This window comes from Mizuhopecten yessoensis, unplaced genomic scaffold (assembly GCF_002113885.1).
Source record: "Mizuhopecten yessoensis strain PY_sf001 unplaced genomic scaffold, ASM211388v2 scaffold9541, whole genome shotgun sequence".
NCBI classification, from domain to species: Eukaryota; Metazoa; Mollusca; class Bivalvia; order Pectinida; family Pectinidae; genus Mizuhopecten; species Mizuhopecten yessoensis.
In genome coordinates, this window is record NW_018408099.1 from 147614 (window position 1) to 159309 (window position 11696).

The 11696-nt window shown below is 35.1% G+C and overlaps 1 protein-coding gene across 1 annotated transcript in view; it reads right to left on the reverse strand.

The window, feature by feature from the left end:
• Positions 1–8314: 8314 nt before the first annotated feature.
• Positions 8315–11696, reverse strand: part of LOC110458315 (mediator of RNA polymerase II transcription subunit 27-like) — an 8871-nt gene continuing 5489 nt past the window's right edge. The window contains exons 6-8 of the mRNA XM_021509967.1: positions 10603–10644; positions 9741–9818; positions 8315–9370 (exon numbers count right to left, since the gene is read on the reverse strand). Of these exons, the coding sequence (XP_021365642.1) occupies positions 9233–9370; positions 9741–9818; positions 10603–10644 (258 nt within the window). The 3' untranslated portion in view covers positions 8315–9232. The remainder of the gene's footprint in view (positions 9371–9740; positions 9819–10602; positions 10645–11696) is intronic.

Genomic DNA, 11696 nt, shown 5'->3' on the forward strand with positions numbered 1-11696 from the left:
GGGGGGGTTATTGACAGAACAGTGTGTTCTCTCAATATTAAAGTATTTCAAAGCAACCCATGCATTAATTCAGGTTTTTTTTATCAATGAGTCGCATGTGTCCATTTTTCTGTACTTCAGGAAACCGGCTACATATTTCACTACTGTGAAGTTTTTCAAGAAAGATAACTCTTACATGCAATTACTATGTGTATATGGTTTTATTATAAAATGTCAATTTTAATCGTTTATAGATAATTAATTTTACATAATTTCAGCATTTATTAAATTGATATACATTAATGCAATACTACTCTATGTCAGTATCATTTTCATTGACATTATTTTGCAAAATATTGTGTCTTTCTATTTTTTTAAAAATTCACTCCTTTTTACATAAATTTCCATTTAAAATCCTTAAAATTCTGACAACCTATATTTTGTTGTGGCAGAACATTTTCTTAACTTCAATGCAATATGACTACAAATTTTGAAGAAATTCTACTGAGAAATGGTGACACAATCCTATTACCTTAAGCTAGTAATTATTTCAGACATATCGAAAGTTATAGTAAAAAATAAAGTAAAGAGACAGTGCTAATACCTAGTTATTTTCCTTCCACACATTAAACAGAAAGTGAGAAAAACTAATAGTAGTAGTAACGCCCCTCTTACGCATCGGACGATACATAGGTAAGAATTAAAAGTAAAAGCTACTGACAAAATAGAAAAGCATCGTCGATATGACAATAATAGTAATAGATGGGACATAAAACGAAGAAGATAGCATGTATTCCCACAAACCAAATGAGGCGAACCCAGGTAGCTCTAGAGGGAAAGCGTTACTTAATGATGCACAGTCTGTACCGAGAGAGAATGCAACGTCTGGGAGTCGATCCAAAGACGGAAAACAAGTAATGATATGATAAAGAGACTGGCATTGTTACACATTTGCATCTAAATATAATATTTTTTGAAGTTATGTAAAGGACTTGATACAAACATTTTCATTTTCGACAAATTCAAATATTTGATGTGCCAATACCAAAAACTGATTTTCTACTCGCATGATAAGGATGGTCATTGTCCATCATATATTATTTTTTAATATCACGGTGACTGAAAAAAATGCATTCCATTGCCTTATGTCAATTAATAAATTAAACAGTAAACTTAAAATGGATCAATTTGATGTTGCTCGTGTGTAATGTTACCCTATGGAGGACTGGGATCACTTCTTTCTACACTGTTTTTTTTATTTTTATTTTTTTATCAGAATCAACGTACGTCTCCTTAACTTTATTTGCTCTGAGTAATGTTATTTCAATGAATGTTCAAACGTTTCTGTAAGGAAGTCATCCACTTGATGTTCACATGAATATGTCTGTTCTTGAGTTTATTGAACTTATTATTCTGACAAATTGTTTCCCTTTTCAGGTTCTGATTGTCAACTTGTTTGAACGGAATGGGTTCCAGTCTAGATCTATAATAGCGTTAGTGAATAGAAGAATTGACTGTTATTGGCCCCAGTCCGTATATGACTGGTTGATTGGTATTTGTGGCGCCTTTTGTATTGTCAATCGACAATCGTTAATCATTTAGTCGACAATTAACATTAATCATGTCATATTGATATACAATATTTCACTATTGTATATTTGTATTATAAATATGATGAGTTTGTATGGTTTATCATTGTTAGGAGAGGGCTTACATAGGCTTGGCCTGTTAATAAGTAAACCTTTTGTATGCAAGACCTATACAATAAAATCATTCTAAAATAATGAAAAAAAATAGTGAATGTTTTTTATAATGTTGATGCGAACATTTTCGTCGAATTCCATAGTATGTAGGAAACGTGATTGTGTATCAGCGATAAATTGATGCCTGTTCACGGTCAAGTTCGTCCTGGATATCCAGGGGTTACGCTCATTTTCGCTCTCTACATCCCTGGAATATGTCATAGCAAAATTGCACTTGGTTAAGTTGTGGGAATGATGTCATCCACAGATTCAACAATATTGTGTATTCCAAGAAGTGATGATACGTATACCTTATTCTTTAAAATATCATTAGTATATCGTTGCAGATTTGCAAGCAACAAAATAAGTTAAAAAGTTCCCATGCGGTCACCGGAAGGAAGGACGCTTACCGAAGTATACTTCCTGAACAAAGAACTAATGTACTACATTGTATATGCAATTTTACGGTAGTTGTTCTTTTTCTTGACTCAGAGCCTAAAACAATATAATTCATAAGAATAATATTCTCGATTATATTGCCATCGAAAGATCTAGATAAGACATATGACACGCCCACGACTTTGACCGCAGGGGTGAAATAGATGTGATCGTGCTACGGTATCACGTGGGTCAGAAAAACAGAAAGCTGAATATAACTATACAATAATTATAGTAATCTCGCCAGCCGGCAACGTCAACAGTCGGGTACCTCCCACACATGGATGTTATCTAATTAATTGTTATTGAGTGGGATAGTTATACGGCGAAAACATATATTTATCTTAACTACTTGTTGATGTGTTGTCGGATAGGACATATATCTGGACAATACACGGTTAATTACACCTACGCACATATACACACTTATCATTTACCGTTTCTATATAACGATTCCGTGCCTACCACGCCTTTGACCTTTCCGTTAATACTGTTTGTAAAACATTTCATATCAATAACATTAAATTTACAGTAATTTGGCATCTGGATACAATTGATTCACGATTTAATATATTCATATTTAAACAAGGGCTCTAGCTATACGTAGTACATTAATATGATATTATTTCTTTTATATTTGATTTTAAAAAGTTTTATGATATCAACATGCAGTTCAGCGAAAGGATAACTTTTTTCTGTAAAAATAAAATTCAAATAAAAGATTTTTACCTTAACCTAGATCAGTAGACAAAACATATAAAAAAAGGAAGAAAAAAAGGAAATTTTATTATCCAGCTAGCGAGTGAAAAATTAATTAGACTATGAATAAGATTCTTTTGTATGTATGAAATCTTCTCAGCACAAAATACTTCGATCTTTGTAACAGAACTGGAGTTGACACACACATTTTTTGTGTGTGTTTTACGTCCTATTACACGTAACAGCTATATGGTCATTAAGGACGTGCCAGGTTTTGGTGGTGGAGGAAAGCCGGAGTTCTCGGAGAAAAACCACCGACCTCCGGTCAGTACCTGACAAAACCTGGCACACACAAAAAGGGATAATCAACAAATACAGCTGTATATAAATATTTTCTGATTTAATCTGGTATTCCGCCCGTCTCAATTACCCCTCTTCCATAGTAATTACATGTAAGTACATGTAGTACATACATTCAAACCATTTTTATCTAAAAAATATTTGGCATCATGATTTAAAGACACAAACTGATACAGTGTAGTTTGTAAAGTTTTGCGAATCGCCATTATTATTAAAAAGCGTATGTATCTACATGTGGATATTACATGTATGAGTGAATGCTAGTTCAACTCCTTTTTCACTACTTTTTCCCCGTCGGTCATTTTTACACTGTTTATGCTAGAGGTATCAGTGCGTATTATACGGAAGTTATTAACAGAAATCGCTCTGTCACATTTCGCGGTGTTATTTTATAGTCTATATCAAACGCCGTGAATCTCGTTCTAATCCAATTACTATCGAATTGAAAACCGCAAGCTTTCATTAACTCTTGTATGAAGAAATTTGTTTTTCAATTTCCTATACAGAATTTAATTGAAACTGTGCTTGCTCAATTGCATTATCAAGTTTCAGTGCATTTTTGACATTCAAGTATATAAGTATACCGATCTATAAAACTGTGTGAAAATAATTAGGTCCACAAAGTTACCATGATAATAACTCAATGTTATCTTACTCTTTTTGTGTGTGTAAATTGCAGTACGCATACAATTATATCGAATATCTGGAGACGGGTTTGTTATCTCGTGTGGTTAGTAAAGATTTCTCTTGATATCAATGGAAACAGGATATGCTCGGATTTAAATTATATACCACATACACTTATATCTATTAAAGGTAAATGTATTTTCGCTGGAACTACAGACAGGTGAGTGGGCAATTACAGTTAGTCAATAACTTTTTACTCAAATGCAACATTTTAAAACGATTACTCTGCAAAGGTAAACAAAATTACACAACACGTAATGGATCCCACTGAAACTTATATCACTAGATATTATGTCAGTTAACATTAAAGTGTAATTTTGTGAAACAGAATTATCTCGTTGAACACGACGTAAATACCAGTGGCTATTGGCTTGGTTACAGAACGTTAGAACGTACACATGTATTGCTCATTGGAAGTGTAAATCCAAGACGACGGATATAAACTACATTTATTTTACAACAACTATGGAATAAGTTATAGCAACTTCTATTAATCACTCTTGTTGGGCTCGGAGAAAACGCACGTGGCTGGGCAAAAAGTGATGATCTACGTATACTGGATGCGTTTTTGTTGTGTCGTAACACAGAAACACAAATTACAAGGAAGACATCAATGGCGCATTGATCCCCGAGCATAGTCAACATTGTACATACACTGGACCAACAGGGAAAAACAAGCATAACCATTCACCTCATTGGGGTTGAGATATAACCCTATGGTACGACTCTTAACCCTTTCACCACTGTAGACCATAATGGACTCATCCATATCAATACATGTTAGAGTCTACTAAAGTTACATAGGGGTGAAAGGGTTCAAACATCAAATACTAAGCCGATAGTTTGACAACGTCCTATTAACAGCTAAGGTCATTTAAGGACGTGGCAACCGAAGGATCTTCCCTCTAGAGTTTGGATCCCTCATCGTACCCCAAAAGGGTAAAGGAATCTATTGAGTCCCAATGAGTGTTCCACAAGGGATGAGGAAGAAAGGATTTTAATTTCCTCGAATGCCCTTGTGTAGATACAAGGTGTAGCGGCTTGGACTACGTTTGTAACAGCTCCGTGCACTGTATATAAATAAATTTATATATATTTATATACCGAGCAATTGTTGAAATACGCTTTCATGGGTCAGTTTGGTAAATGTTAATGTGTTAAAACCTTATTCAAATACAAAATTATATCAAGTTTTTAAGCACTGAAAATGCTAAATTATCAGGTACGGGTACAAACTATTTGATATCCAAATCGACAAGGCAATATTCGCTCTCTGTGACGTCTATTAGGGCTCAATGTTCTCTAATGTACCGTTCACGTGTATTCAAGAATCACCCCGAGAACCTCTTTAAATAACCATCGAAGCAAGCATGACATCTCAATCGCCACGCCTTCACATATATCGTATACAAACTCCATAAAACGGTCATACAGATATTGTATACAACACCAAAAGGACGTAGCCAGATACACATATCCCTCGTGGGACAACCATACGAGATCAACAGATTCGCTGTTCTGTTTTTTTATCCCTAAAGTAGAGAATATTTTTTCCCGTGCCTAAAAAGAATGTCTTTCGGTTAAAATAGTACTTTGTATGCAAAACGCCAACACAACATTTTGCATGCATAATATGGCGTCACCTGATTGCTAAATGTTTCCATTTTAGGATGTGTTACCCAAGAGTAGGACAAGAGAATCTCCGCAGGAAGAAAATCCTCAATACAGATGTCTATGATAAAAAAACCACTAACCGACCACTCCTGTGAGCTGTAGACAGGGAAATTAAAACCCTAGGGCTAGGGCAAAATCTATTGCGATAGTCACAGTGGCAAGATTATCCAGCAGAATGTTGGCATTAATTCCTATGGGGACACGCTGTGCCTCTCTTATAACCGACTCGGTTTTGTCCAGACTGAATGTAATGAAGAGCTTGTCAGGACTGGTAACAAAATCCTCTCATTTTCAGATAAATCGATGATGTGTTATCCCTAAATGATAAGAAATTAATTGATCACGTCGACCGCATCTTTTCTCGTGAACCTGAAATATAGGACATTATAGAATATTTTTATCGAATTTGAGTTTGAAGTAAGGTTATTTTAACCCTTCGGTATTCCTGTGTTGTTTTCATTAAAGGCATTCGAAACATTTACAAAATAAATAAATTCCAAACATATCTGTGACAGTGTAATTAACAAGATTAACAAGTCGTCGTATTTATGCGCAGAGGTATAGGTTCACAATTTAAACTATGAAAGGAGTAATCACTTAAGCATTTAAAACATTTAATATTACTAAAACAATCAAATCTAGATAGACATAGAAAATGTCGGTACATATTGTAAATGTATAATATAACCATGCAACCAAATACTTGAAAAATCCCGAAGTATTGAGGTCCCCCCATCTTACCTGTTAGAAGGTGATTATTTTATTCTTACCCAATTGGTCTAGTGATGTAAATGTGTTAACATGAAGTTAATGCGTTGTTCACGTTGCGAAACAAAGTTATTATGGCTGGGAATTTCCTCGTCTTACATCAAATATTTTTATCGGGAAACGTAAGGGAACATCTATCGAAAATACGAGAAAAGTCTCTCTTGTTCTTCCTTTATATGGACAATTATCTCGCTCTTTCATTTGTAAAACGCCATTACGTTGTGATTTACGTTATCGTCAGCAATAGGTCATAGCTTAATGCAGCGTACATGTACAAAGATAAGTGTTAACCATATGCTAGAACAATCATTCTCAATATTTCATCTTCGGTATATTTCATTTTGGTCGTCGCTGTGTTTTTCACAAAACATCCTCCAAAATAGTTCACAACTATATACATGCATAGAACGCTCTCAGTTTGATATGCAGAAGCGTAAAGAGTCGAAAAGTCGAAATTTCTAATAGAAAAAATGCATTTTTTGGGAAATATTGCTGAAGATTGATCAACAAAACTCTGAATTCTTCAAAATCCACAATCCATAATAACATCAACATTTCATCATCCACGGCTTGTGGCCAATCTTCTTTGTGTGAGCCGAGTTGTACATGAGCGTCCAAATCTAAAATCATGCAATTCTTTATTTAATAGCTTGCTTTAGTATGTGCCATCTTTTTTTAGTTCCATATGATTCTTTATGATACTATATATAGCATGTTACAGACGTTGGGCGGATTGGGCGATATGGTCCGTTATCCTTCCTTGATTTCTTTTTTAAATATGGAGAAAATGTTGCAACCGATTGGTAGGTCGCCTTCAGTTCAGGGTTTTCGGCAGTTTTGGTTATTACTTGCGGACTGAAGTTGTCGAACCCCAGAACATTTTAGGGGTATATTTCTGACTCTACTTTGGTCATCTGTTATGATTAAATTAATGTCTTTCACAAAAGATACTAGCGAAACGCATGTCCATCGTGTGTGCGATTCTAGCCTCCGACGAGGCAAATTCTCCGAAGGTCTTCAGAATATTCGCAATGGAGGATACAGTTTCAGTTTTAAAGCCTACGTAATTACAAAATAGTTTTTGTTATTTTGTCAGTGCACTCGTCAAATGTAAAATTTCTCGTTCCTCTTGCGTTGTATTAAATATTGTCGACATCTTCCCGAGATCTCTGATCAATATGTTCTAATACCTTGATCAGGGATCATTACTTATGGGTTTGATTCACTAACTGTTTTTTGCAATTCCAATGCCTTGGCAACTTCAGAAAAGTTCTCCCATGTTGTACGTTTGTATATTTTTTTCATCTTATCATAGCTGCCTCGTCTTTTTTAAGATTATAGGAAATCCTGTATATGCCATAATGTCAAATGATTACACTTTGTAGCCATTTTTTCACATGATAAATGTAGGTGCACACTTAAAAGTATCGACTTTGCATTCCTCTTTGTGAAGACAAGGTCTAGTACTTAACGTATTGCATTGCATACAGTATCTACAGAGAGGAATAAGTTACTGGTGGATATTTTTGATATTGGATGACTATCATAAATGAATCCAGTCAACTTGAATATTAATGAAAGAGCCATCCAAATCAGTGTTGGTAAAAAAATGTCCTTAGTTGAAGAGCTTCTGCATACTCACTAAATTAAAAGTTGTAGTCTGGGTTACATGATCGTCCGTATATATTTGAGATTTCTACTTTGCTGCAGCTGATTCCATTTCTGATCAACTAATAACTATTTCAAATTTACTGAAAATACAAGCTTGCCAAGGGACTGTACCAGCTAGGGATTTCTGGTTTGCAAACTTGTCACTTGACAACATTTTCAATAAATTTGCAAGATTGCATTCTTTTAATCCAAGAATATTATAATGTGTATCTTATTTATTAGATGTCTAATAAATACTAAAAATACATCTGTACATATACCTGCCTCAACCACAAAATTAAAAGAACACAAACATTTTATTTTCCATGTTTAATTTTTCATTTCATTCATATATGGCAGACCTACACTCACTAACAATAGTCAAAAGCATCCAAAACACCTTACTCACACAGTATGACAGGTAAACATATGTCACTTCTTAAAAATTTACTAACACACATTTTTTTTTCTCTCAGTTAAATGTATCCACTCTGCCCTTTCATTACTTATACTCATTACACACATGACATTACATCAAACTCTCATACAAAGCAGCTATCATACTCTACCTCTAATAAGCTGAGTGAGGAGAGTGAAACAGATACATGTACTTCAGTATATTCACTTCATGTCCATTCCAAGCTTTTGAGTGATGTAACAGAACAAGGTCTACATTGACAAGTGATGGACTGACTGATTGACACTGATATACAGAAAAATTGACTGACTGATGGGATTGGAAACCCCCACCCCCCCACAGTCCCCTTTGGTAGTACCAGTGAAGGACTATCTAATTTAAGAAACGGTTATTGTAAGCACTAAAAGGAAGGGTAGCAGGAATAGCAGTAACACAGATTCTTTAGATTTGGACTAATTGTATTAAGCACTTTATATGCATATGCACCATCAATGGTATGCACAATGTAATATTCAGGACAACAAGAAATATCTGATGTTTGTATTATCAACATCTTTACACCACCAAGTCATCATGATCTGTACCTACACCTTCTCTTTGTGTGAGTCCTGTTTACTACAACGTAGATACCTCACAGTAATCTAAACTTACATTGATCAACAAACTTAAATTTCGAAATTGTTCTTGCTCCTTCAATACGTGGACCCTAGGATATAGTAGGCTCCACTTCAATGCTCCCTATCAAAGCGATAGCTTTCTTCCATCCAAAAAACACATGCTTGATACTCTCTCATAACACTGACTGTCGGAGGTCCTGTTATGTTTGCCGGCAGCCATCGTGCTGAGGTGTGGCTGTGCGAAGTTCCCTCCATACAGGTGGGAAGGCTCCTTGGAGGTGCTTTCCACATTTTTGACAAGGGGCGGAGAAAAGTGTCTTGTAGCTGTTAAACCATACCTGGAAAACAAATCCCACATTTAAGTACATACAAATCTTGCATATCTAGTGCTGTTTTAATATTAGCAGATGAATATGAGTGAATTTCACAGTCAGTATGGCTTCAATGTATAAAACTTTTAGTTTTCAAATTTTCCAAATCCTGAGATTTATCATGAACATTTATGTTGTGTATCTTGAGAATTTCCTGGGGTCAGTTTGTTGGAGAATGTTTTACAAATCTTTCGGAAATTATGAGGTCTTCAAAACCACTACATGTCATGATTTGTACCCAAATATTAGAGCCCAACCAATGCATTATCCTAACATAAAGAAGTCTGAACCAAAGTTCTCTTCCATACAGTTTGTATATGCAGCCATCATTTCTTACCAGGAAAGAGCGTAGACTGAGGTCAGGCATCTGGGGGTGACAGAAATGTAGGGTAGCAGCAGTTACCATGTCTGTTACCTGTAAAATCAGTAGATTATGTTTAGAAAATCACTTAAGGATTTGTCAGAAATACTACTGTACCACTTCTGTTTTACCTAATCTTGGGTTGCAAAACACTTTAACAATACTTCCTTTCCATCAGTTTTCAACTTGCTGGAAGATTTTCTCAAAATATATTTTCATAGTAAATGTACATATTAAAAATATTCACTAGCCCCTACATAAAATTCTACTAGCCCAGGTCTAACCTTCTTTTTGTATGGCTTGTTTAAAATATTAATGAATACACATTGTATGTTATCAATATAAAGGAAGGGAGACAACTGCCTTTACCTGCAAAATTAATTGAATTTTTTTTTGAGTGGCCATTTTTTATTTCAAAATACCAGAAAATGTGCAACTGGTCATGGCCACAAGATGATCTTTTGCACCAAACTAGATAAACATTTGCTAGTTAATCTAGTGGAGTCATATAGTATTCTGTCCCTGCTCTCTTACTTGTCTCTGCTCTTTTGCTCCTAGTGGCGCGACACCCTTCATTTACACAATTTTAAACCCTTACAGCTGGGATAACTTATACCTAATTAGGTTCAACTATCCTGGAATAGTATTTCGAAGAACCCCTCCCCTCCATTTGTATTCTGGGCCCCCAATACATCCATCTTTTCCCCATGCGGGCCCATCCCACCTCAGCATTTATACACTTTTAAATGTTCTTGGCCCAAGGATGCTCAATATCAAATATATTTGATTTATTTCATTGCTTTGGAAAGTCTGTGAAAAAGTGTGTTATATAGCTTACCTTATTGAAAACTTGATACCTTGAACGAGACCACAGATCTACCTAAAACACAAAACCGAATCTTACAGCACATATAATGAATGTATACCCTACCAAAACGTAAATATAGACTGCGAGTGTTACATACACAATGTCATTGTACAGAAAAAAATAGAAAAAGAATATACCACATGGAGAGCTGGGCTGACAACAAACAATTTCTGTCTCATTATATATGTAACAAAAGATGTACACTTAATTAGATTGTTGATATTTATCTTCATTCTTAGCAGTGTACAAAAATCCCAGCAAAGAAATTTGTCCATTTTTTCATCAAAATTAAAGCATATATACTGTTGAAATGAGCACAAACCATATTTCAAAGTTGGATATATTATGACTTAATGTGCAGATTTCTAGATATATTGTGAACAAGAGGCCCATGGGCCTTAACGGTCACCTGATATATTTATACAGAGAGTTGATTTTGTTTTTAACATGAACAGAATTATTATTCAAAGTGACAAAAAAACAATAAAACCACCTTATTCAATATCTAGCATACAGATTTAAGACTAAAAAGTATTTGAAACTAGCACCACTGATTCTAAACAAGAAAAATGAAGAAATTTTAGCACACTGACTCCTTTGGGCCCCACCCTACAGCCCTTGGGGGTAGGGCTGGCTCAAAATGTAATATTCAAAGTATCATTTGCCATTATAAACCATAATAAATTTTGCCGCCCCCCCGCCCCTCTCCCCTTCCTTCCCCAGGGTCTAAACATGAGACCCTAGGGTCATAAACCTTAAGACTAAGAGCCTTCAATCTATAGAGAGTGTTTGATTCTACCATATCTTGGTCTTGAGAAGATTTTTTTTGAAATTTCAGTCAATTCAACCCTTTTTGGCCCCACCCATCAGCCCCGGGGGGTCAGTCAGGGCTGATATGTGCATACTATCAAACTGCTATCTAATACTGATAAAGCTAACCTAAATTGAATTACTTCCAATGGAAATTAAACAAATGTTGGTCCAAAATGTGATTTCCCTATATAAACTATAGTAAAGTTTACCCCCTCCCCAGGGGAAAACGTGAGACCCCAGGGTCAAGAAAT